Raw genomic sequence first — 23,153 nt, 5'->3', positions numbered from 1 at the left:
TACTACACATTTCGAATATGAAAGGTAAAGACATTTATGAAACTATATCGATGTGATGTATTGATGATTGAAAAAAAAAGGTTTAAATATATAAAATGTGTTTAATTTATGTTATTTTTTTAATTTAGTGTCTAATGTTTATTTTGTTCTAGTTGGATGTTTAACGTTTTATTTTGTGATTCAAAATGAATCCAATTATGACGGACCGTTAAGTTTAATCTAGTGATAATAATTATCTCTTTAACCACTGAGATAATTTTAATAGATAAAAGTTTTAAAATGGTTGATATGCGTTGAAATATATAGATTCAAACATTAAAAATAAATTTTTACATTCAGAATTTACAGAAATTAAAAATATTAGATTTATTGATACTATTTTTATTATTATTATGAGGTAAATACGAGATTTATCCATACTATGACATGCAATGAAACAAGACAATTATGATACATTAACTCATGAAGGCTCAAAGACCATTGGATTAAGATACATTACGGTAAGTCCACCACACGTTTTTAAGCCCAAACATGTCTTCATTTCACTGTATTTAGAAAACTAAAAAACTAATTAAACAATAAAATATAGAAAGACGGACATTAAATAATTATTATTAACGATATAAATGATAATTATATTATTATTTTGTGTTACAAAGTTTTTACCTTAATCCGAATTTAAGTCGATCTTATTAATTATAAAATTTATTTTAATTTTTTTTTGAATAATATCGGGAAAGAGAATTTTACTTCTAATAAGTGTTGAACTCACAACTTAAAAAATACACGAGTTAAAAAATAGTCACTCGAATATTAAAAGTCTCTCGACTATAGGGTAATACTTTATTAAGTCTCTCAATTATTAAAAGTTATAAAATAGTCATTCAATTATAGAATGTTGCTTTATTAAGTCACTCAACTATTAAAGTTACAATATGACCACTCGACGATTTATTATGTTTCAAACATGTCCTTTTTCGTTAAAAATTGACAGTTGTCAAAGCTGGACGTTAACATGATAAGTGAGATAGAATATGTGTTTGAGATTCTAGGATCATATTTTATCATATCACAGTCAGTAGGTTGACATTCAGTTGAGAATATCATCAATTTTTTAACAGAAAATGATGAATTTAAAATATAATGAATAGTTAGGTGATTATTTTATAACTTATAATAATAAGAGACTCAACAAAATACCACTATATAGTTAAAGTACCATTTTATAACTTTTGTCTCCCAATTTCTTCTCTTATTTTCCTCCAAGGTGATTTATTTATATTTTATATATAATTTTAGTCTGAAAAGGCAAATAAATAAGAAAAAATTAGGTGGTTGTTTGACAAAGGCTTATCTTTATCCACTCACATCTTTGCAGCTGTCATGGTTAGAGCAACGTATTAAAACGACCACTTCAAAAAAAACGAAAGAAAACATATGATTTTACCACACAAAATGGCATCCCTAAAAATAGGAAAAATCGTTTCTCTCTCTCGATAGATGGTCTATTATGCTTGGGTTTTAGGGTTTCTTTCCTGGTTCTTGCTGATTTGGACTGTGCGTTTGGCTCGCGATGTATTCCTGGTGACTGTTTGAGCTATGGATTGGCAGAGGTTATTCGCGGGTGCTGAGGAACAGTCGCTAGATTTCTTTCCCCCGGAGTGTCATGAGGGTTCCTTGACGGTGGTTCATCCGAAGACGGTGTTTGAGGAAGGGGTTTCAGAGTGGAAGTTCTCATTAGTGGGACAATTTATTGGATCGGCGCCCAATTTTGGTTCCTTGCAGAAGCTGGTGGAAATAGTGTGGGGGAAATTAACAACTAAGGTGAGCATTGCTGGTTCTAATCTTTACGTTTTCTCCTTTTTAAATGGTGCTAGTCGAGACTGGGTCCTTGAGAATAGTCCCTGGCACTTCCAGCACAAGTCGTTGGTGTTGAGAAAGTGGGAACCTAACCTGAAGTGTCTCGATTTTAATCTGGAAAGGATGCCTGTGTGGATTCAGCTTTTCAATGTTCCATTAGAGCTGTTTTCCAGAAAAGGGATTAGTTATATTGCTAGTGCCCTTGGTGTTCCTTTGTACATGGACTCAGTTACAGCTTCTAAGGAATGGTTGGAATTTGCCAATGTCTGTGTTGAAGTTGAGGCTGGTGCTCGGTTGCCTCAGTTAATTGAAGTTAAGCTGCAAGATGGAACAGTTTGCACTGTGAAGGTGGTCATTCCCTGGTTCCCTACAAGCTGTTCAAAATGTAGGATATTCGGGCATTCGGATAAGACTTGCAATGCTGGTGGTGGTGAAGGAAAGAGGGAATTAAGAGTTAAGGATAAGGCATCTGGAACTAGTTTGGGCGGTTTGATTCGAGAGAAAGAGGGAATTGATATGGGATTGCCAGTGGTTGAGGTTGAGGAACAAGCTCTGAATGTTGGGCAAAGCTCTGTTGTTGTTGTGAATAATGTGGAGCTGAGTATTGTAGAGGATAAGGCTAATGGCTCTGTGAATTCTAAGGCTAATGCTTCTTTGCCTCCTAACCCTGCATCACATCTGAATGCTGATAAAATGGTGGATAATATAGGGGTTAGTGAGGTGTCCATTAAGGAACAGCCAGCTGTTGGGTTGAATTTAAAAATGGGGAGTACTGAGGATAAGGCTGGTAGTAGTATGCTCTCTAAAGTTGACATTTCATTGCCTCTTGATAGAAGAGGTAAGGGCAAAAAAGGTGAGAAAGTAAATGGATCATCTGGTATTGGTTCTGTCAATAAGTTTGAGGTCTTGGGGTCTATATTGGAAGAGGTTGAGGGCGTGGGGAGGAAGCCTAGGCTTGCTTCTCAGGGTGTAGCAAACATATTGCTAAAAATGAAAACCAAAAAGAAAGACTCCTTGGATAAAATCAAGAGGACTGGTGAGCAAGTGAGAGGTGTAGTAAATCTTTCTGTCTCATGACTGTGATTTTCTGGAATGTAAGGGGATTTAACCATCCCAAAAAGCAAAAAAATGTTATGGATCGTGTAGAGAAGTTGCAAGTGGAAATTCTCTGTTTGTTTGAAACCAGAATAAGGGAGAATAAAGCTCAAGACGTCATTGCACAGTTTACTTCTAATTGGAACTACTGTTGGAATTATAATTGCATGATAATAGCAGGATATGGATTCTTTGGAAGAAGAATCTACAATTTTCTGTTTTGAAAGTGGCTGATCAATCTATTACAATTCAAGGTAATTTGGGTGGCAGAAATGTCTATATTTCTGCTGTGTATGGCAGTAATAGTGGAGCTATAAGGAAAGAACTGTGGAATCAGCTTTATGAGGTTAATGATTTGGTAGGTAGTAATATTTGGATTGTTGAGGGAGATTTTAATGTTACTGCTGAAGCTTTGGAAAGTTCTAGCTTTGAGGATGGGCACCTATCCTCATATATGGAGGACTTACAAAATTGTATGACTAATTTGAGGTTAGTGGACCACCCTTTCTTTGAACCTGTCTTTACCTGGTCAAATAAGCATGGAGTGGGGTTTCTGGCTAGGAAACTGGATAGAGTGTTAGTGAATGATCATTGGTGTGAGGGCTTCTCTAACTCCCATGTGGAATTTCAAGCCCCTGGAGTTTCTGATCATAGCTTGGCTGTCACTTGGTACTCTCATGAGAGCCTTGCTTCAAGGCCTAAGCCTTTTAAGTATTTCAACTTTTGGGCATTACATCCTGACTTCAAGGAGGTTGTTGGGAAGTCTTGGGTTGAGGTTGTGCAGGGTGACCCTATGCAAGCTTTATTTTGCAAAATGAAGAGGTTGAAGGTTGAGTTTAGAGCTTTCAATAAAAGGTGTTATTCTAACATCTCTGGGAAAGTTGCTGAGAAGAGAGAACAGTTAGAGAGAAAACAGATTATGACTTTAACTGGTGGAAACCCAGGTGATTTGGCTGAAGAGAGGCAAATATACTTTGAGCTCATGGATTTAGAAAAAGCAGAAAGACTATTTTACCAACAGAAAGAAAAAGTTGATTGGCTGCTTGATGGAGACCAATGCACTAAATTTTTCCACTCCCAAGTTGCAGTTAAAAGGAAAAGGAATACTATAAGAGTGTTGATTGATGAGAGGGGTAATAAGCTGGATACCTTTGATTCAATGGCTGATGAATTAGTGAATTACTTCACAAGGCAGATTGGCACTGTGAATGGTAATGTGCAAGGGTGCTTTGACCTATTCCTGAGAGACTTGTTGGGCTATGCCTTGCCAGCAAATGCAAAGGTTGATCTGGTTAAGGTTGTCACAAGTGATGAAATCAGGGTGGCCATTTGAAGTTAAGGCAAGGATAAGGCCCCGGGCCCTGATGGGTACACAGCTGGGTTTTTTCAATCTGCCTGGGACATTGTGGGAGTTGATTTTGTGGCTGCTGTGAGGTATTTTTTTTGAAACCTCTAGAATGTTACATGCTTTTAATTCTACTGCTGTTGCTTTAGTTCCTAAGCAGCCCAACTCTTGTAGAGCCATGGATTTTAGGCCTATATCTTGTTGCTCAGTGTTTTATAAAACAGTTACAAAGATCCTAGTGAGCTGACTGATCAATTATTTCCCCAAGATGATAGCTCCTAACCAGTCAGCCTTTGTGAGGGGAAGGAAAATTGAAGATAACACCCTCTTGGCTCAAGAGATTGTTAGAGGTTATGGTAGGGGTTCCATCTCACCTAGGTGTGTAATTAAAGCTGACTTACAGAAAGCATTTGACTCCTTAAACTGGAAGTTCCTTCTTGCTGTTTTGAAAGGTTTAGGGCTACCTGAATAATTTATGAGGTGGATTGAAGCTTGTGTGATGAACTCTAGATTTTCTATTGTATTAAATGGAAGTCTAGTGGGATTTTTTAGAGGTAGAAGAGGTATCAGGCAGGGGGGATCCCCTATCCCCATACTTGTTTGTAATGGCCATAAATGTGCTCTCCAAACTCTTGGATGTGGCTGCTTTTGAAAATTTTTTCCAGTACCACCCTAAGTACAAAAGAGTGAATTTAACACACTTATGCTTTGCAGACGATTTGCTCATATTTTGTAAAGGTAATGTAGACTCAATAATTGGGGTGAGTTGTGTTTTGGAAAAATTTTATGAGATGTCAGGGTTGAGACTAAATGCTTCAAAGACTGAAATCTTTATTGCGGGTGCTAATGATGATATGAGGACTCTCGTGCATGAGGTTACTGGATTTAAACTAGGTTGTTTACCTGTTAGGTACCTTGGGGTCCCCCTTGTGCCTAGGAAGCTAACTGAGAAAGATTGTGTTAGTCTGGTGGAGAAAATCAAGGTAAAAATAGGGCTCTGATCTAACAGATGGTTGAGCTATGCAGGTAGATTGCAGCTAGTGAAATCTGTGTTACTGAGCATTACCAACTTTTGGTGTAGACAACTTATCCTACCCAAAGTTGTGATTAGAAGGGTGAATCAGCTCTGTGCAAGGTTTTTTTGGAAAGAAGGTGACATTCCAGCTAAGGGAGCTCGAGTGAGTTGGGAATGCATATGCTCACCTAAATCTGAGGGGGGGCTTAGGCCTAAAACAGTTAACATGCTGGAACAAGGCCTGCATGTTGCTACTGGTTAAAGAGCTTCTTATGGCAGAGATGTCACTTTGGGTTGCTTGGGTGAGATTTTACGTTTTTAAAGGGGTTGATCTCTGTTCTGTTGAAAGTAAACCATCTTTCAATTGGAGCATACGTAAAATCTTGAAGGTTAGAGAGGAAGTGCGACCTCTATTCTCGGGGATTGCAGACTGGGGGAAGGTTAATGCTCATTGGCTGTGGCAGGAGATTAGGGGGATGACAGTGAAGGTGGAATGGCACAAGGTTGTTTGGTTCCCTATGCATATTCTCAAGCACTCTCTCATTGCTTGGATGGCTATCCTTAACATATTACCTACGGCTGACAGACTTATTCGAAAGTTGCTTGGGGGATAATCACTCGACTGTGTAATGTTGACAGAACAGTGGGAAGCTGGGATGAGGAATTAAGATGGGCGATCTCTAGATTTAAGGGCAAAACTTTTCTTATTTTTATATTTAGAATAGCCTGGTATGCATATGTATATGGGAATAAGGAAATCATAGGCAATTTAAGGGTAACAACAGAGGTGTTGATAATATTGTGAATTGTATTAAAGAGATTGTTAGGATGAAATCTATTCGTATAGCCATAAAGAGTAGCGTAGTTAACAGGGATATTTGTTTAGTTTGGGGAATTAACTCCTCCTAGGAGGTGGGTGCTGTTTTTGGGCATTGTATTGTTGAGTTCTACTACTTTTTGGATAATAATATGAGGAATTTATTAAAAAAAAAAATGGCATCCCTGAACCTCGTTCATGGACGCCAATCTCTCCTTCATATTCCCGACTCCACCATGTTGATTCCAAGGCCACCTTCCCATCCCCTCTCTAATTACAGTTTCTCCACTTCAACTGGTAAGCAAAAGTTTCCTTCTTTTTCTCGTCCTTTCTCACTGTTCTTCATTATTCAAAAATGTTTATTGATGAAGTACAACTTCTTTGGACAAGACCCAAGTGATTGATATAGTTAATCGTTGCTCTCTCTTCTTTAATTTGTAAATTCATCTTCTACATTCTTGTTCTCTTTATGGTTCATGATAAGAAAACAGAACACTAAGTTTTAGTTTTTTTAAATGCAAATTCTTCAAATTTAAGCTGTAGTTTTAGTTATTGAGTGAAAACTGTTGTTATTTGAATGGTGGAAGTGTTTTCTATTTAGTTCAAGTTAGCTTTAAGGTTTTTTTAGCTCACAAGGTGTTTGTTCCTGGGTCCTTGATTTCGCTTGGGAAGCAGGGAGATAACACTTTCAAGATGGGGAAAGATTGATTCATTCTATGCATTCCCAGATTTTTCTTCTTCTGGAATTTAAGTTTTTTGAGCTCTTTCGATCATATGAGTTTTCTGTTTGAATGCTCTTTGAACCTGTCTTATCATGTTTCAGTTGATTTCGGGTCATCATTGTCTCTTCTTCCTCTAAATAAGTACAACTGGAGTCATTGTTTTCGAGTATTTACGTAGTCTTTGCAATTATATTTGTTTAATTTCTTGAAATCTACATTTGCATATTTAATTTTAATCTTCCACTGGTTTTCTTTTTCCCTAGTTAGGCAGAATATCTTTTAGGGTTATGCATTAATTCCTAGATATTTTGTGTTCGAGTAAATGCAGGCTTTCATACAAGAACCTTAACGCGTTTCTCTCCTGGCATCTTGGTGTGCAGAAATTGTTCTTTGAGAGGAGCTAAGAGCAATAGATCGAGAATTAGATCAGACTGCTTTAGTCAATTATGTGTACTTTTAGTCATGCTTTAGCTTTCTTTATCAGTGGATATGTTCGTTACCATGTGAATTTTCAGCATCGGTACAGCGTGTAACTGAGGAATTGACGGAGGATGAATCAAAGGATTCTTTTATCAGCGGAGATTCTATTCGTCAGTGGTTTCTTGATTTTTATGCTTCTCGTGGTCACAAGATTATTCCTAGTGCTTCCCTTGTGCCAGATGACCCAACAGTTCTACTGACAATTGCAGGAATGCTTCCCTTCAAGCCAATATTCCTTGGGAAGGTAATGGATAAGATCCTTAATGAATCCATTTTGAGATTTGCTAATATCTCTCGTCAAACGGGATAAAACTTTAAATTGGCATTATTTTGATTGTTTTACCTTGATGTGACGAAACTATCTCTTTATATTCAGATTCTCAGACAAGTACCTCGTGCTACTACTGCACAAAGGTATATACGCACAAACGACGTGGAGAATGTCGGCAGAACATCAAGAAATCATACATTTTTTGGAATGCTTGGGAATTTTTCCTTCGGAGATTACATTAAGAAGGAAGCAATCAAATGGTCATGGGAGCTTTCCACCAAGGGGTAAGCACGGATATAGTATTCCCTTTTGGATGCAAATTTAAGATAGGTCGATCTATTCATTGGTTTTCTCAAGGATGGTCGTTCCTTATCACACATTCAGTTTCTTCCATATGAAGATGAAAGTTGCTTGTGCTTACAGATTTGGGTTGCTACCTGAAAGATTATGGATAAGTGTGTACGAGGATGATGACGAAGCTTTTGAAATCTGGCACAACGAGGTAATCCAGGATGCATTAGGCACTTGTTAGAGTTTTTCTTTTATGAATGTTCCTGTCGTACATGTATCAACGTGTCTCTTCCATCGTGCCTGGTGTTCTAGAAGCTACAACTTTAACTTTGGATGGATTGGACTATGATATTTTACATGTTATGTTAAATGGTTTTGATGATATAATATTTCATCAGGTTGGCGTTCCCATTGAATGTATAAAAAGAATGGGTGAAGACGACAACTTTTGGATGTGTGGTGCTACTGGTCCCTGTGGTCCATGCTCTGAAATTTATTATGATTTTCATCCTGAGAGGGGAACTGCTGATGCGGTTGGTACTTACTCCAGACAATTCTTTTTATTTCTTTCATTTAGGAAGGTGGTTATTAAGGTTCTGTCAGCCATTGGTAAGGTTACTCGTTCCGGTTCTTTTGTTTCCCTTAACCTGGGTGAGTCATATGCAGGATCTCGGGGATGATACGAGATTTATAGAGTTCTACAATCTTGTATTCATGGAATACAATAAAAAGGATGATGGAACACTCGAGCCTTTAAAGCAAAAGAACATAGATACTGGCCTTGGCTTGGAGCGTTTGGCTCGTATTATTCAGAAGGTATTTATGATCTCTTTCTTTTCTTCTCATGTCCAACTAAAATCATATTTCACCGAAGTTATACCTCATTAGCATCATTTGTGAGGTTATATGCTTTGAAAATTAAAATAAGCTTTTTTCTCATTCTTTTTTTTGCAGGTTCCAAACAACTATGAGACCGACTTGATTTATCCAATCATAGAAAAGGCATCGACAATGGCTAATATCTCGTATCCCTCGGCAGATGAGCAAACAAAGTGAAATTAAAGGTAAAGTTTTCGGTTTGCTTGTAACAACCTTTGTTAGATTTAAGATATTGTTGCAAAAAAAGTTTCTTTGTTTATAATTATATCTCAGTTTTTAAAATTTTCTGTTGCTTACAGATGCTTACAGATTGTTGGAGATCATCTACGGGCTATAGTATGTCTCATATCGGATGGTGTTTTGCCATCAAATATTGGTAGAGGTTACGTGGTTCGACGGCTTATCAGAAGGGTTGCTCGAGCTGGCAGGCCCCTTGGAATAAAGGGGCTGCAGGAGCATTTTTACCTATAATTGCCGAAAAGTAATAGAATTAAGCAACCATATTGATTCAGATGTTAAGATTAAAGCGTCCTTGAGGAGCTGAAGAAGGAAGAGCTTAATTTCGTTCAAACTCTAGAGGGAGGAGAAACTTTACTCGGAAAGATGTTAGTGGATGCATTATCAAACGCCAATAAAAGTGGGACCGTGCCTTGCTTATCTAGAAAAGATGCATTTCTTTGGTACGACACTTTCGGATTTCCGGTGGAGTTAACCACAGAAATCGCTGAAGAACAAGGCGTTACTGTAGATATGGATGGTTTTGATATAGAGATGGAAAACCAAAGGTGCCTATCTCGGGCTGCACATAATGTTGTTAAACTTGCAGTTGAAGATGGTGCTAATCTTACGGATACTATAAACGAAACTGAATTTGTTGGATATGACACCCTTTCCACTCAAGCAGTAGTAGAAAGCCTCATGGTGAATGGGAGTCCAGTGATACAGGTTTCCGAAGAAAATGATGTAGAGGTCTTGTTGAACAGAACACCATTTTATGCGGAATCCAGTGGTCAAATTGGAGACCATGGCGTTCTATATGTTACTGGAAGTGAAAAGCAACATACAGCTGTTGTGGAGATTAAGGATGTCCAAAAATCCCTAGGTGACCTATTTGTTCATAAGGGGACTATCAAAGAAGGAATTCTGGAAGTTGGCAGAGAAGTGCAAGCTGCCGTGGATGCAAAACTGCAGCAGCGTACCGGCTTTTAATTGTGGCCTAGGTCTTTCTTTTGCAAAAATATATATATATATATATATATATATATATATATAGAGAGAGAGAGAGAGAGAGAGAGAGAGAGAGAGAGAATTAAACAAATTTCCCTATGGCTATGTGACTTTCAATGTCATAAGGACAATTACCCATATCATCTAACATAAACTATCATAAGTTGTTTTTCTTCTTTTCTTCTTTCAGGTCCATCATACTGCTACTCATTTGCTACAATCAGCACTTAAGAAATTAATTAGCCAGGAAATATCACAAGCTGGTTCGTTAGTGGCTTTTGATCGGCTCAGGTTTGATTTCAACTATGGCCATGCCCTTGCTGACTGAGCTTGAAGAGATTGAACGACTGATCAATGATTGGATCGAGGCTTCAACATTTCTTAAAACAAAGGTGATGCCTCTTAAGGATGCAAAAGAAGCTGGTGCCATTGCAATGTTCGGGAGAAATATGGCAAGCAGGTATGTGTCATTCTTCAGAATACCAACGCAGTTTATGCATGCATCGTTTAGCTCGTCTATGAATCATTTTCAGTTCATCTTTTGACAAGATTGCACCCATATACCCTAGCCATTTCTTTAGTACCATGAAATGTCCAGCTAGAACTTGGATGTTTACAGGCTTTGTACTTGCTAATAGATATAGTTCTTCCTAATTTTATAATACAGTAGGTAAGTCGTGGAAGTTCCTGGTGTATCCATGGAGCTTGGGTGGGACCCGCGTCATACGTCCGAAATACATGTGTTCAAAATAATCTCCGAGCGAGGGATTGCATCTGGGGTCAGATGTATAGAAGCTGTTGCCGGCGAAGCATTTATCGAATATCAATGTCAGGGAATCACAAATGAAGAACCTATGCTCGATGCTCAAGGTGAGTTGTGGTTATAACTTGAAACCTTCTCCCAACATGCTTCATTGTGAAAGATTAATGCCCATCCGGAAACACGATAACTATTTCATCCTTGAAACATTTTCCTTTAACCACCATTAGAGATTTTGATGTTATTTAGCATTGTTTTGCAGGTGAAAGCTGAAGAAGTGACTCCTAGAGTAGAAAACTCTTAGAGGAGTTACGAACGTCGAGAAATGAAGTTGCTGATTTGCGTACAAAAGCAGCAGTATTTAAAGCATTAATGATTGCAACAAAGCATTTGAAGCAGGAACATCACAAATCAGGTAAATGTGCTACTCTAGTAAAGTGTCGTCACGACTTTTCTCGACTTTTTCTTTCGAACATTCCATTCCAGGGTGCTGGTTGAGTCCTGATGTGGATGCTGATTCACTAAAGTTGCCGCCGAGCAGTTAAAAGGTAAGGACCGGATTGACAAACTATAAACATTGAATGCTAAAAGTTATTTAGTTTTTCTTAGCAAAAAGCACCCCAAGCTGTGTACTTTAAAAAAATCAATATGAACATCGTATTATTTTTCTTTTATGTCCTCCAACTCATAAAACAAATTCAATGTGACCCTCTGACCAATGTTTTCCTTCGTTTACCATTACATGTGTTGATGTGGCGATCCACAACTCAATGTCTCCAAATTAAAGGATTGGAACTAAATTTTAAAATTTCAAAAAATCAAGGAGCTCCTACATATTTAAACCTATTTAAAACTACACAAGTCTTCATGTTCTTATTCAACAACTAGAGGCTCTTTCCTCATATAAACCTAGCACATGTTTTCAAATCCCATGGTTTTCTGGAAATGCTTAACTTATTGTTCATACTAACCTTAATGTATAAAAATCTCTCTTTGCTACTCGTATCTCATTCACATTTGCAACTAAACAAAGAAGAAATGACTCACTTGGTTCGGTTGCTGTTCCTTCTCCTTTCTTCAGCTACTGCTTGTGATCGATGCGTGCACCAATCCAAGGCTTCTTTCGCCACTTCAGTCTCTGCACTTACATATAATAATCTGCCGAGTTTCATGATCTTCATCATAGTTTTTGCGTAAGATTCAGTGGGTAAAACTTGTTTTCTGCGTTTGAAATTTGCAGCCGGAGCTTATACGGTTCCTTCGCAATAAGCCTCAGCGGTGGAAACCTTGCAGCTGGTGTTTCTTCCTTTACAAAGGAGGCTGGTTGTGGTGCTTTTCAGGTATTTTGTATAACCACTTTTTGAAAACATTTCTTATGTTTCTTGATTGTTAACCAACATGGTTTTTGCAGATAAGATGTAAGGATCCAAAACTCTGAAGCAGTAGAGGGGCTAACGTGACACTAATCGATCACAATTACGACAACCGAACCGACTTTGTTCTTGGTTTCTTTGCTTTACTAGACATGCCTAACGATGGCATGGCCTGAGACGTTTACAAACAAGGGATCGTGGACGTGGAATACAAAAGGATACCTTGTGTATGAAAACCTAACTTGTCTGTTAGGGTTGAAGAACCAAGCCAGAGGCCATATTACCTGCAAATTAAATTGCTTTATCAAGGCGGTCAGACTGAGATTGTAGCCATTGACTGAGGCTAGCCTAAAACTATATGCTTATTTGCTTATATAACTCTTGTTTTCATTAGTGTTTAATGTGTTTTTCGTTATGTTAATTATGATTTGCAGGTTGGGTCTTACTACTGGAATTCCACGAGTAGGAACAGAGCACCATACAAAAAAACAGGAGCTAACTCAAGTATACCCCAAACTATACAGAGAGAAGAATTTACCCCATCATTTCTATCTATATATTTACCATCAGCCTTAATTCTAACAATTTCCCAAAAAAAAACTCAAAAAAATCATCACCACTGCTCACATGATTACCAAATCTTTCCATTCCTCTCAAGCTAAACGAAATAAATGAGAGCATTCGAGGCAAGCTTGAGGATGATGTAGAGGACTTACATTTCAGCTTCTTAACAGCCCACTATAGCCCAAAGTCCCACCCACCCATAGGCCTTTGCAAGCCACAGGTAGCCAGGACCTTCCTCCGAATAGCCTTTGAGAAGAACAGCCAAAAAATAGGTGATTCCTTGTCTCGGCAGCACCACCACAAAGGATACATGACTCATCCACCATCATGTCCATTTGAATGAGCCTGTCTCTTGTATTAAGCCTCCCCGAAATGACCAACCAGACAATAATAGCATGCTTTGGCACATGAAGCGGAAACCAAACCAATTTATGCCAAGGAACTCTCTCTTGATCCTAGTCTCCAACCACAACCCAGGAGCGTTCTTAATATCCGGTTTAGCAGGAGCAATGAAAGGAGGACGAACCTAATCACTCCAAGGCTCCAAGCAAGAAGCTTTCTCCTTAGAATTGTCGCAAATGGGACACCCACCCGTGTGGCCCGTGTCATTGAAATAATAAAAAAAATGTCAATCCCTGCTTGAATCAACCTACAATGGGACCCCCAACGGCTCATTAATGGCTATACGGTCCAATATCTTCATCATATTCCCTTTCCCCATGTTTTATTCACTTTAATTTTAGAGATCATAAGATCTCTTTTTGTATTTCATGTATCAGATAAAAGGATACATGAATGAAACTCACATGATATGGTGGCGACTGATGAGGACAGATTGCAGACAGATTCTGTCAAACAAGATGTATTCTCGCCTATCAAAAGGTTGACTCACGAGGTATCCTTGGGCAAGGAGTAAAGAGTTCTCATGTGACGGGTCTCAGTTAGGTGTCGGGCGGCCGGATAAAACACATTTCTTTATTTTTAAATCCCTTTTCTGATAAATCATGTCATCCCATTCATGGTGATCCTACTATTATTAGGCACCAACTTTCCCTTTATTTTTGTTTGTCAGCACCCTCTCGGTTGGTAGTTGGCAGGTTTTATTGCCTAAAGATGAAGCAAAAACCCAATAAGCTTTCGGCCATGGACAGCACTTGCTGTTAGTCAAATCCCATATCCATTGCTACAAAATTTAAGGGACAGGATTGCTTGACTGTGACCCGAAAGGGGGATGGATAAAGTATCAAGCTTCAGGCCGCTAGATAAAGCACAAGTTGTGTCCGCATTATATAATGCAAGAGGCACACGTTTTCTTAATATATTGGATGGTCAAAAGTCGGCAGATAGTGGATCCAATTCATTATTTCTATACTCGGATTTATGGTTTTTTAAAAACAGGGAACAAATGGGTGTAAGTTTGCGGCACTGAGCTGAGAACAATTTAATAATTTATCAAGTTCATCTCATTAAAAGTAATGACTTTAAAAGTGACAAATTTCAATCTTTTTTCGGTCTTTAAGTTCTTACTACAGCTACAGAGACAGCTGTTCAGACATAGGCAAAGAGTCGGTGACAAATATCCATTTACTTTCGTCCACTTTTCTGGTCCCTCCGCGTTTAAGCACAATTCCCGTCTCTTTCTTATGTAAGCCTTAGCAAACAATATTCAAAGTATAAAAAAAAATACCAATCCATGGTTTTCCGGAAATGCTGAACTGTAGTCCACACTGATCTTCACCTATAAATACACTGAAAACCCCATCTTTCTTGCACAAACCAAAAATGGCTCACTCGCTTTGGTTACTTTTCGTTCTCCTTTCTTCTGCTACTGCCTGTGATCGATGCGTACACCAATCCAAGGCTCTGCTTATTTCTCCTCAGACTCTCCACTTTCATGTAACTATGATAACCCAGACTCGTTTTCTCAGTTTTAAAATCAAAACTGGAAAAGACTCAAATCATAGTTTTCTGAAAAATTTCGTGGGTAACGTTTGTTTTTCTTGTTTGATTATTTGCAGCTGGTGCTTGTGGTTATGGTTCATTGGCATTAAGTCTTGGAGGTGGACGCTTGCAGCTGGTGTTTCTTCCCTATACAAACAAGGAGCTGGTTGTGGTGCTTGCTTTCAGGTTTGTATCACTACTGTTGACTTCTTCTTTAACATTGTGTCTTGGAGATTTGAGTTTTGGTTTTGTAACATGTTTTTGTTTTGCAGATAAGATGCAAGGATCCAAAACTGTGCAGCAGTAGAGGGACTAAGGTGACACTAACTGATCTCAGTCGCAATAACCAAACTGACTTTGTTCTTACAGCAGAGCTTTCATGGCCTTGGCTAACCAGGGCATGGCCCGAGAAGTTTTGAAACTTGGGATTGTGGACGTGGAATGTAAAGGTAGCTTCATTCAACATTAAATAATGGAAAAAATTACCCTACGATGATTTGTTCCAACCACCACATAAAAAAGTCAAGCTCTGTATGGACCCAGTTAACATATTGTAAGACACCCTACAGGCTACAGGCTCATTAATGGCTACAACGGTCCAATATCTTTCATTAAATTCCTTTTCTGTAACCCAATAAACAATGTTCAGCTGATGAATATGTGAAAACAGGATACCATGTAGTACAAAAAACCAGAAACTAGCTGTTAGAGTAGAAGAATCAAGCCAAAAGCCTCATTACCTGGCAATCAAATTGTTGTACCAAGGTAGTCAAACAGAGGTTGTTGCCATTGATGTAGCTTAGGTGTGGTCTTCGAACTTGAGTTTCATGAGTAGGAACTATGGGGCAGTTTGGGATACAAGCAGAGTCCCAGATGGTGCATTGCAGTTAAGATTTGTGGTAACATCTGGTACGTTGGGAAGGGATTTGGACAAAGAGTGTGCTCCCAGCTGGGAAAACTGGAGTGTTTATGATTCCGGAGTTCAATCACTGATATTGCACAAGAAGTTGCTCCCTTGTGATGGTGGCAACTGGAGATGAGAACCTAGACTCGTTTTCTCACTTTAAAATCAAAACTGGCAAAGACCCAGATCATGGTTTTGTGAAAATTTGGTGGGTAACATTTGTTTTCGGGGTTTGATTACTTGCAGCTGGAGCTTGCGGATATGGTTCCTTGGCATTAATCTTAGCGGTAGAAGTCTTGCAGCTGGTGTCTCTTCCCTTTACAAACAAGGAGCTGGCTGTGGTTCTTGCTTTCAGGTTTGTAATGTATTACTACTTTTGACTTCTTCTTCAACATTGTTTCTTGGAGATTTTTGAGTTCTGGTTTTGTAGCAAATGTATATGTCACATTATTTAATGGAATTCATGAGAAAAAATGCCTTTAGAATTGAAAATAGACGATGTAAAAAGTACGGATTAGAAAATATCAAATAGCACAGGGACCTTTCATAAAATTTGACCAATAGTTTCTTGATGACTTGGTAAATGCTTCCTGTTTATCCCTGTCCGAAACATGTATAAATAAGCAAATGTTCACGGACCAAACATTGTCTTTTGCATTGAGCAAACATTTTTCATAAGTTTTCATCTTACATTCTCGTATTATATTATATATAGGATCAGTGTAAGAATCAACCACAATGAGCAGCAGTCCAGTATGATAACAACTCGAAGATTGAACTTCCAGGCTTCCGGTTCCATCCGACAGAGGAAGAACTCCTCCAATTTTACCTCAAAAACATGATTTACGACTCCAAGTTCCAGTACGATGTAATCGGATTCCTCAACATCTATTGCCACGATCCCTGGGACTTGCCTGGTACGTATATACATACATATATATATATATATATAGGCGAATAATAACAATGTTTCTTTATAGGGTTGTCGAAGATCGGAGAGAGGGAATGGTATTTCTTTGTGCCGAGAGATAGGAAGCATGGAAGTGGTGGGAGGCCTAATGGACTACCAAGAATGGGTTCTGGAAGCCACCGGCTCCGATCGGAAAATCGTGAGTTTATCCGAACCAAAGCACGTTATTGGCCTGAAAAAGACTCTCGTGTTCTATAAAGGAGAGCTCCACGAGGAAGCAAGACTGATTGGGTGATGAACGAGTACCGTCTCCCTGATGGTTGCTCCTTGCCCAAGGTATACTAGTAGGAATCAATTTCAAACTTTCAAAGAGTACAGGGACTGGAAGCATAATTACACCTATGAACTCATTAGTAACTAAAAAGACTTGACTTTTGACTCCGATACTTAATTTTTCATTAATTATTTCATACCAGACTTTCTGATAAAAGCATATGGATATTGGGCAGGATGTAGTGTTGTGCAAGGTGTACAGGAAGGCAACATCATTGAAAGTTCTTGAGCAAAGGGCAGCAAGGAGGAAGAGTTGAAGTTAATGAAGAACACCACACATCTCCATCATCTTCTCCTCTGTCATCATCCATGGAAACAAATTCATTTTGCAGCCCAAAAGAGGCTTTGGTGACATCAATGGCGGCACCCAAATCTTCAAGAGAAATCGAAGAAGCAATGGAAGAAGAGAAAATATCAGACAAGAGAGTACTATCTTCTGTATCTCTGCAACTTCCATTAGGCAGTGAGAATTACCAGAGCTTCAAATGCCCAAAATGCTTAGCGACTGGACACAGGATCAGTTCTGGCTCAGTTGTACAGTCCCTGGTTCCAGAATCTCACAATTATGCCAACATCTTGAATTCTAGCGGCTAAATCACTTGTTGTGTATCTCCTTATTGTTCAGTTAGATCTAGGCTAAGACTAAGAGGACCAGGACCCGTGTTTTTACAGCTTTCGAGCTTTGCGAAGCCATTTGTGGTTTTGTTAATGGAAACTTTTTCCATAAATGTTTACATCTGACTAATTTGTGATGTAACTTCTGGTGTTTTAGTGATATGTATATAACACATTCAATACTCATCTATTCTATGATTCAATCCTAATTTAAAATAATTTAACCCGAATATTTAAATTGATTTCAATTTTAGTGACATGCCATCAACAAGTTCTTTCCCAAAATTTCTCTGATCTGGATCCTGATGAGGTTAGGGACATTGAGAGGCCGACAAAAATACGCCTGCCGCAACCCGACAGAGAGGCCGACCGTCAAAGAAAGTATGAAGGATGTATCCATTGGTGGTGGTGAACATGTAAGCCTTCAGTTTTTACTAAAATTAGTAGCTACCTAACGTTCTCCATTGTTGCATCCCTTGAGGTGTCTCAGCCCTCGGAGACTATGCATGTTTAAGTATCTTTGGAAACACGGAGCTACCCTCTACTTCCTTATCAGCAAGGATCGAATCCGTCCAAGCTGTTCATCTTCTTTGTTTCTCCAGTTCTCCGAGAAGACGAAAACCGGTTTCCTATACAGGAAGAGATCATCAGAGCACTACGTGCTACTGCAGGAACGTCCATATTGAATTCTTGAGCTGTGATTCACATGAATCAAACATGAATACTTATGCAAGGAATTGTAAGTTCTTGCTACTCAATCTGTTATATCCAATATGCCACACACCCCAAGAAAGGCAATAGCGAGATTATATAGTTTTCTTAATTAGGGGAAATAGAAATATCCAATAGATTAGGGTGCCACAATGTAATATTCCCCTGGAAACTAAAATTAAAATGTTCGAAAGGTCTAAACGGTAAATAAAACTACTTCGTTAGAGGCAAAAGTTCCCTTGCTCCTAATACCGATCTTTCGCTCTTATTTTTCTCTACTTCTCCGAGTTTAAATGAGCTAAGGTAAATGTTTGTCTGCCTTTATTTTGATTCAATGTTTTCTTCTAGTTTTCTTTCGCCGCGATTCATTTCCTTATTTTTATTTTTTAGGTAATCTTGGGTTTTGAATATGATCAACTTTGATACCTTTCATGAATATTTCGATTTTTTCTGCTGATTATGCATTCTGACTCAATGGGTATCGTTCCTTGAATTTTTGCAGAACCCATGTCCCGAAAAGTTGATTAATTTGTGTTAAATGAAGCACCTTAGACACTGGGTCTTTGTATTTTCTGCAATTTATCATGTTTTTGCAGTTTTAATTTTTTTTCTTTCTGTTAACTTTTGTTAAATTGGTATGACCTTTAATTCTGACGTTTATTGAGTTAAATGTTCTTTGTTTGATTTCTGGTGAAATTAACCTAATTTGTTATATATTGTAATGCCAAGTTTGTATCTTGTTTCCTCGAAAGAGTAAATTAAACTTAAAACGCATGGAGAGTGTATGCATCTGGTCATATTGCATTCCCTATTTCTTAGTATACCTAGATATTGTTCGATGAATTCAGCAGAATGTAGTGGAGCTTATTGGAAATCTATAGTTTGCTTTGTTTAGAATTGAAATATATATATATATATATATATATGTATATTGATTCCAAACATGAGGATTTATTTGTAAATGTAAATGTAAATGGTTTGAAGTATAAATGTTATTCTCAAATGATATGAGTTTCATTTTTTAAAACATTAATTTCGTTTTAATTTACGACCCTAGCAATAACTTCTCCGCGTTTGGTGGTTGTTAATGATCAGATAAAACTATTTCAAATTTGACAAAGGTGAGGGTGGTACCTGCATGCCTTTTGTTCCAATCATTTGCCTTCCATTATCTTCCCATCGGAAACAATATGTGTAGTCTGTAAAGAAAATTATATGGGTTTTATTAGCACTAATCAGGGAGGAAACACAACCAGAGGCCTACATTTTATGGGACGTAGGTCGTTTTCCTCGATCCTTAGTATTGAATTGTCATGATATTTGCCCATAACCACAAACCGGAAGAGATCCCAAAACTGTTGACTATTCACATCCCTTGAGACATTTTCTGCCTAAGGTCAAACTCCTTGCATGAAAATCATCAATAAACTTTGTTCTTTTGTAATGTTTTAAATGGCTATTGTGTATTATTGTTATCTTACACTATCCCAAACATGAAGAGAAAGTTCAAGAGGTAAATGCTGTATGCGATAAACAAGTTTCAGTCTCTTTAGAATTTGGTTCTTAGGATTTTCTTTTTGGCCAATTTAGAACATTGGTGGTCTTGTGTGGTAGTCGTATTACCACTTATTTGTGTGAATTAATGGCTGACAAAATGTGTCTCTTGTTGCTAGTATTTACGCCATTTTTGCTTGGCTTTAATGTATCCGATAAAATTTCCATTGTGATCTACTATCGGGGTAATGATTACAGCTGTAGGGTGCCTAGTTTCATATAACAGTTATTTTCCATTTAAGCCAAAGGCTAATGTTAATATATTTAGTGGTCTGGGTTCTTGCTGGTCAATTATGGAAAGCAGTATGCATTAGATTCCATGAAAAAGCTATATTTGGTCAATCGGGTTGAAAAATTATATCTCCAAGACTCCAACAATCTCTTTTTCCTTCTTAGTTTAAGAACTGCATCATTCGTTTTAATTTGGTTTATATTATCATGGTCTTGGTCTTCTTGTTACCAGAATTAAAATCACCAGATGGGACAACAAACAATAGACCCCAAAATCAGTGAATACGGACTGCGGAATCCTGAAAACAACTCAGCCACATGTGATAAACAACCTCTAGTTGGTGCAAAGAAGAAGCCATTGAGAGATCTGCAGAACGAACATAGAACTGTGCCTTACTCTACGGGAAGCTCTTCGATTTCTAAAGACAGAGGACCAGCTACTGATCCTACTAAGGTTTCTGGAACTAAGAGACCATCCCCGAATGCCCTGTGAGTCCTTCGCACTGCCAATCACCAAGCACTAGTTCTATAAGCGGGCATCTTGTCTATGTCCGTAGAAAACCCGAAGCTGAACTAGGGAAGAACTGTGCTTTCAACTGTAGCAACATGAATAATTGCCAACGGCCTAAGCATGCTAGTCAAGTAGAGGGAATTAACCAACAAAATCCCGAAATAAAGGAGCCTAAAGTTTCTTGTTTTCAGGCATTTGCACCACTCCAGATGGCATCCTCGACAAGTTTTGTCTTGCAAACCTTCCATGCCTTTACCTCCCGGAAAGCCTGCTACTGGATTAGCACCTGTAGAATCCAATCAGCATACAGTCGTTTCTGCTGCCTCTGGCTTGGATAGTCCAAAGGGAACTATAAAGCTTCACTTTGAAGAACGGTATTATCAATTTGCAGATGCATTGAAAAGTTGGACCAGTCCGATTTAGAGGATTACGCGCAGAGTATGTCTATTAGCTTAGTGAATCCTTCTTACCATATCGACTCTGATCTTAAAATTCTTACAAACTTCTAAAGTTGTTTGATGTTGTGTTGTCAGTGCTTCGATCGCTTTCTGCAGTTGAACCAAGTAAAGCTGTTGAACTCGAAAAAAGATCAATTCAGCTCTCACTGGAGGAAGGTAATTTCCGTGTGCTGTGTATCTATATGCTGTATACCATGTTTATAAATAATAACATACCATCATCGGAGACTCGGAGCGCTGGTAATTTATCTGGAAATGGTTTAAGGCATGAAATTAGTGGCATTAATATTTCGTTTTATGGTACAGCAGAATTTAACTCTTAACGTTTTTTCCTTCCTGTTTCGCAGCAAAAGAGTTGCAGCGTGCTGCCGTCTTAAATGTCCTGGGAAAATTATGAAGATGGCTAAAGCACAACCCTGCAATCAACCGGACCAATCATACAAAAAAAGGCGATCTTCAGGTATGAGTGTTGTAAGTTGTAATAGAAAGCCGTCGAACAAAAGTGCAGACTTGTTCAGATTTTCCTTCCTCCCTAGTTTCTCTGCATTCGGAGGCTATTGCGATAACTTAGTGTAGTTTTTAAACTCGATATTCCATGTATTTTCCTAGACAAAAGCTTAAGGATCGTATCGACTTCGAAACTGTATTGTCACATATGCTGAAATGATCCTTTGAGTTGCTGCTGCTGCTGCTAAGCCTTGTCTGTCCTTTTTTTTTTCTTTTGATATATATTATTTTGAAGAATAAAAAATATATATATATATATATATATATATATATATATATATATAGAAAAAAGATATTTAGTGATGTTACTTTTGTAAATGCACTGAAGCATAATCCAGGGTAATTGGCTAAGGCCAAGGTAACCACCCCATGTTCCAACATCTAACTGAAAACCCGCCCAATTTCAAAACTTGTCCCTCTTAATCTTTAGTAACTGCTGGCACGACATTTCCTACAAAGCAATACTTCCACCACGTTTTGCATTTTTTTCCCTCTTCAATTCTTCATTGTTTCTCCTGGCTTCATCCCTTCTGCTTCTGTCTCGAGAAAACGAAAACGTTGGTTCCAATGATCCGGGGTTTCATTCCATTCTTCTACTACCCAACGTACCATCCTGGCTGGATTGCTTCTTCGTGGGTAACGTAGTCAAATATCATCCGGATCACCAGAAGAAACGGACCCAATTGATTAAGATCGACACTGGTCAATTTCCGACCTGTTCGACTCCTTTTCCAGCCTAATATACCAAAAAACCCAACCCTGATGCACCGAATATCACTCCGCATGTAGTGCGTGCGGGAGAAGTTCTGGTCTTGGAAAGCACTTTTCGGACACATGCGGTGTCACCCGAACGACAATGGCGTGGAATCAACCCCCTCCGAATTGTCGTCCTGTTTTCCCCAAGCATCAAGAATACGTTGGCCTTGATGACTGAGGAGGATCAGTTATGCAGCGTCCTTGTTGATGTTGGCTAACGGTACCGTTGCCGTTAGTGAGAGCGAATGGTACAAGTTATCAACCCGGGGTTCAAGAACCCACCATTTCGGGTCAAATCCCGCCAACTTCCGGTTCAAATGCTCGAGTTGCAAGAAGGTTTTTGGATCCCACCAAGCGTTGGGTGGCCACAGGGCAAGCCACAAGAATGTACAAGAATGCATCGGGGACTTTGGATTAGCGAAAGAAAATGCGGAAGAAAACGAGAATAAATTGATGATGTTTCTGGGCCACAAGTGCAGCATTTGCTTGAGGGTATTCTCCAGTGGTCAAGTCTTGGGTGGGCAAAAGATGCCACTGGGAGCCGATGAGCCGTCTTCAAACCTAGGGCCGAACCTCATCGAATCAAGGCAAGATTGCAGCAGTTTGGACCTAAATTTGCCTGCTGCTGGACCTGCTGAAAACGATTCATCTTCTTCCTCATATTATTCTCCAGGCATAGGTTTGGATTTGAGTTCAAGTCTATGAACGCTTGAAAGTTCTTTTATCAGCCATCTCTGTTGAACTTAAATGGGGTTTGTGTAATGTAGGATTAGAATTATTCTGTATAGTGAGTGATATAATTGATAGTGTATTTATGTTGGTCCAAATTGAATTGTTGAATAATAGTTTCAGTTCATATCTGTTTACTTTTTTATTTCAGAGTCAGGTCGGATTAAAAATCGATTATAAATAAAATATTAATTTGGCCTAACTGACTATCGAACGTGGAACATTAAAGAATAACAATCATTCCTTTACCATTGAGATCGTATCTGTTTTAATTTATAAAATGATAAAAATGTA

The 23,153-nt window shown here is 38.4% G+C and overlaps 2 protein-coding genes, 1 long non-coding RNA gene and 4 pseudogenes across 3 annotated transcripts; all 7 read left to right on the top strand.

The window, feature by feature from the left end:
- Window positions 1-2,933: 2,933 nt before the first annotated feature.
- Window positions 2,934-4,288, top strand: LOC120175481. The gene is made up of 2 exons (XM_039182107.1): window positions 2,934-3,082; window positions 3,136-4,288. The coding sequence occupies exons 1-2, from the start codon at window positions 2,934-2,936 to the stop codon at window positions 4,286-4,288; spliced, it is 1,302 nt and encodes a 433-aa protein (XP_039038038.1).
- A 280-nt stretch (window positions 4,289-4,568) lies between these two features.
- Window positions 4,569-5,929, top strand: LOC120175480. The gene is made up of 3 exons (XM_039182106.1): window positions 4,569-4,752; window positions 4,853-5,283; window positions 5,537-5,929. Exons 1-3 carry the CDS (start codon window positions 4,569-4,571, stop codon window positions 5,927-5,929), a joined length of 1,008 nt encoding a protein of 335 aa, XP_039038037.1.
- Window positions 5,930-6,308: 379 nt separating this feature from the next.
- LOC120175479 lies at window positions 6,309-11,267 on the top strand (annotated as a pseudogene).
- Window positions 11,268-14,293: 3,026 nt separating this feature from the next.
- Window positions 14,294-17,597, top strand: LOC120175677 (annotated as a pseudogene).
- Window positions 14,482-15,597, top strand: LOC120175478 (annotated as a pseudogene).
- Window positions 17,598-20,942: 3,345 nt separating the features above from the next.
- LOC120175681 lies at window positions 20,943-21,554 on the top strand. Its single transcript, XR_005521267.1, has 2 exons — window positions 20,943-21,023; window positions 21,215-21,554. It is a non-coding gene; the product is annotated as an uncharacterized LOC120175681 (long non-coding RNA).
- Window positions 21,555-22,120: 566 nt separating this feature from the next.
- LOC120175678 lies at window positions 22,121-22,825 on the top strand (annotated as a pseudogene).
- The last annotated feature ends 328 nt before the right edge of the window (window positions 22,826-23,153 follow it).

Source organism: Hibiscus syriacus, unplaced genomic scaffold, assembly GCF_006381635.1.
Source record: "Hibiscus syriacus cultivar Baekdansim isolate YM2019G1 unplaced genomic scaffold, ASM638163v2 tig00112206_pilon, whole genome shotgun sequence".
NCBI classification, from domain to species: domain Eukaryota; kingdom Viridiplantae; phylum Streptophyta; class Magnoliopsida; order Malvales; family Malvaceae; genus Hibiscus; species Hibiscus syriacus.
This window is presented reverse-complemented; position numbering and strand designations above follow the sequence as displayed.